Source organism: Aplysia californica, unplaced genomic scaffold (assembly GCF_000002075.1).
Source record: "Aplysia californica isolate F4 #8 unplaced genomic scaffold, AplCal3.0 scaffold00120, whole genome shotgun sequence".
Lineage (NCBI taxonomy): Eukaryota > Metazoa > Mollusca > Gastropoda > Aplysiida > Aplysiidae > Aplysia > Aplysia californica.
The window spans coordinates 1,414,887-1,418,892 of record NW_004797390.1 but is presented as its reverse complement, the minus strand read 5'-3'; the positions used below and the strand labels follow the sequence as shown (position 1 = coordinate 1,418,892).

General features: G+C 39.9%; 1 protein-coding gene across 1 annotated transcript in view; it reads left to right on the top strand.

Moving 5' to 3' along the window:
* Positions 1–912: 912 nt before the first annotated feature.
* LOC101848579 (paladin) overlaps positions 913–4,006 on the top strand; it is a gene marked incomplete at its 5' end in the record, with an annotated part of 84,596 nt that continues 81,502 nt past the window's right edge. The window contains 1 exon segment of the mRNA XM_013081204.2: positions 913–1,070. Within this exon segment, the coding sequence (XP_012936658.1) occupies positions 913–1,070 (158 nt within the window).

Genomic DNA, 4,006 nt, shown 5'->3' with positions numbered 1-4,006 from the left:
CACACACACACACACACACACACACAAATACACACATACTAACGGCGCGCGTGCACAAAAAACCATTACAAACTCTCAAAATGACACCCAAGCCTATAACGGATAACATCAATTTGATTTATGGGAGACAAACAATAATCTACTTAGATAAACAAAATAACTTGTTCCTCTCTCTAAAACGAAACATGGCGTGAAGAGCATAACAAGAAAAGGACACATTAAATTAACTAAAAGGACATCATTTTTATATTATTCATGATGGCGCTTTATTGGCACAATCACACCAATGCATTGGTTATGATTATCATATTCATAGTAATCATAGAATCCCTAAATCGACTGAAGCATATTAAGCCACACGTTTAATGTTAAACTCCTCTCATTCTTCTTTTTCGCTGGAGAAATATTCTCCATTGGGTGGGTGGTTGGAGGACGCCACTGGTAGATCCTACCTCTTTACTCTCTCTCTCTTTTGTTTCTGTCTGTCAGTCTTACGTTCTTTTTCCTAGCGCTAGATGACCGTTATTGTGTCGATGTGTTTCTCTTTACTCAACAACATAATACTATTTTCCTCTGCAGATGTATTGGACATCGTCAGACTTTGACGGACGAGCAATTATTAAGAGAATGCCTAGTAATACTATTTATGTACTTAGGTACCGGTGTCTATGGTGTAGCCGTAAGGCGCTTCGCTGTTGCTGGCAGGAGACTCAAGTTCGATTCACTCAACCCAGTTTGGACCTGACAGGCAGGATTGGAAGCCCACCTCCTAAATGATCTAAATTGTGTAAATGGGTCTGAAAAACCCACCTAAATAAAATAAATGTGTGTGTTTAGGTGTTGTTCTAGTCTCTTTCTCAATTCTTTTATTTGATTTTTTAAATATTTATTATACCTTTTTCTCTCCTTCAGAGATGTACGTGAGCAAGCAATGCGTGGTGCGGACCAACAAGGTAGCGCCTGTCATCATCAAAGATTGCAGAGAGGAGTTCCAGCAGATTCCAGACTTCAACGAGCCTATCGTTAAAGGGAGGTTTGCAGATGGCATGTTGGAGCACCCCCTCATCAAGGTTAGTAGCGTAGCGCCTGTCGTATAAACAAGTATTTTCTTATTGGGACATAAACGAATCAATACAAAGGTTGATTAGTAATGAATGAATGAATCGATATGAATGAATGAATGAATGAATGAATGGATGGATGGATGGATGGATGGATGGATGGATGGATAGATGGATGGATGGATGGATGGATTCATTCTTAGAATTACATTTTAAAATCTAGGTGTTACAGTGAATGAAAAAAATACAAATGACATCAGACACACAGAGGTGCACAGTTTTAGTAACATGTTGAGAAAATGCCTTCAATTTCTTCTTGATGCAGTTATGATGATAAGTAAACGGAAGATTTTAAGCTTTCAATGCAAAGAGAACAAAATGCATGGAATGATCTAAAATAGTAGTAAATATCTTTTTGCTGTAAGAAAACAAAAGTCAGAAGATTAAATAAATTGAAAAATTCAAATATCTCGGAAGTACTGTAATATTTATGTCCCGGTCACAAAGTGAATTGCAAAAATATTAATAATATCAGATATGCCGATGACACAGCTTTAATAGCAGACAAAGAAATGGACCTTAAATCGCTTCTAGATACTGTTGTAACAGAAAGTGAACGCAAAGGACTGATGATGAATGTAAAGAAAACAGAATGTATGGTAATATAAAAAAGCAGCACATCCTATTTGTAATCCCATTAGCAAAAACGAAAAGATCAAACAAGTCCAACAGTTTAAATATCTAGGGTATATAATATCTGATGCCAAATGTTACTCAGAAATAAAACAGAGAATTACAATGGTTAATGCTAGTTTCAATAAAAAAAATTAGCACAATCCTGAAAAATAGAAACATCTCAATGACTGCCAAATGAAAAGTTCTGAAAATCTCTTTATGGTCTACCCTTTTATACGTCTGTGAATGCTGGACAATCACTGAAAGCTGTGAGAATAAAATAGAAGCAACTGAAATGTGGTTTCTTATGAGACTACTGAGAATATCGTGGAAAGAAATGAAATCAAATGAGGTAGTGCTTGAAGAGGCCCACGAAGGACACTCACTGTTAAAAACAATCAGGAAGCGACAAATGAAGTTTTGGGGACACCTGAATAGACATAAAGGTCTTGAACATCTAGCTCTCACTGGCAAAATTGAAGGCAAGCGAGGTAGGGGTAGGCCCAGAGCCACCTACTTAGGGAACCTAAACAAATGGGGAACGAGGAAGGATCAGGGAACCGTTGCTTTTTTAGAGCGTCCGAGCATGGGAATGAATTGAGAACCATGATCGCCGATGTCTGTCGCAGATCTGGCACTGGATGAACGAATGACATTTTCTGTACCACAGAAGTAAAACGGAAAATCGCAACACTAGCTAACAATTATTTCAATAAAAGGCTCAGGGATTCAATCCTTATATAACAGAAAATCTCAATCCCCCACCGAAGTAAAGGTTTCCGCCCTTCCGTACGCTGTGATGAAGGCTGGACAATTCCCAAGGATACTGAAAATGAACTTGAAGCAAAAGAAATGTGGTTTCTCAGGAGACTGTTGGGAGTTTCGTGGAAGCAAAACTAATCTAATGTAATTCTTTAAAAAAAACACCAAGGTCACTAGAAAAGACCCCATAGGGAACAAGACCATATGTCTACAAACCGGATACCACCAGTAATAAATTCCATTGAGCGTCAAAGAGTCAATTAATGGTTCGGACATCTAACCAGAATGTCCCAGAAACAACTCGCGGCAAGAAGTGAATCTGGCTTCAAATCAAAAGGAATACCAAGAAGGACCTGGGTGGATGGGGTAAAAAAGGTTCTGGAACAACATACGATAATATCTTTCACAGACGCCATGCACATAGCACAGGACCGGTACCTGCACCTCCCCTTGACATCCTAAGGATACCAGAGGAAGTAAAAGTAAAAGTAAGCTGAAAGAAGTCTGAGTGAACCACGAGGAAAAAGAGAACAAAACACAGCTGTATGCAGTTTCTGGTACGCTTGAATAAACATAAAGGCCTTGAACACCTTTCTTTCATTAGCAACAAAGTCAAAACAGGGAGTGGTGGACCAAGACCAACACAATCAAAATACTCAAAACACCTGAGGGGGCTCTCGTGGCCTAGAGGTTAAGGTGTTGGCCTCTCCTTCAAAAGGTCCCAGGTTCGAATCCGGGTAGCGACAGAAAAATTTTCTTCTCTAAAATTGTCTCTCCTTTCATCTTCTTTCCTGCTCTCAAGCAATGTTCTGTTGTCTGCTTTGATTTCCACTTTCTGCCCCCACCCCCTCACTCCTTTGCCCCCTCCTCTGGGCTCCTGACTCTTTCTGCAGCCTTTCTACTGTTACTCCTTGGCTCCTCCTTACCGCTGTCTTTCTGCCACACCCCTGATCTTCTGGTAGGAAAGATCTACACCTAGCCTTCTCGGAGGGCCCGTGTGCAAGTTGCGCACGTTAAAGATCCTTTGGTGGTCTAAAATCCATAAGAGTAGGCTTCAGCCGCCATCCGGGCAAAATTACAAAATATCCTACCAACTGAAAATATTAGGTGTGTCCCGCGCGCTCATATGACTTAATGCAGTTGCGAGAGCCGTAAAACACTTTACAAAAACAAAAACAAAACACCTGAACAGATGAGTGGCAAGGAAAGACCTGGTCAATTAAGGTCAGTACGAAATTAAGAGACGAACCATGATTACTGGTATAGGTTTCAGAGCTTGCACTCCATGGTGATGATGATGAGGTGCCTTTGTTTTAGTTATTTTACTAGTCAATATTGTCAATTCTTGTTATTGTGCGACATTCACTATTGAATTGTGTTCTGTTCTGTGTATGTGTATTTATTGTTTGTATTAGTGTGTGTGTGTATGTGTGCACGTGTGTGTGTGCATGTGTGTATGTGTGCGTGTGTGTGTGTGTGTGTGTGTGTGTGTGTGTGTGTGTGTGTGA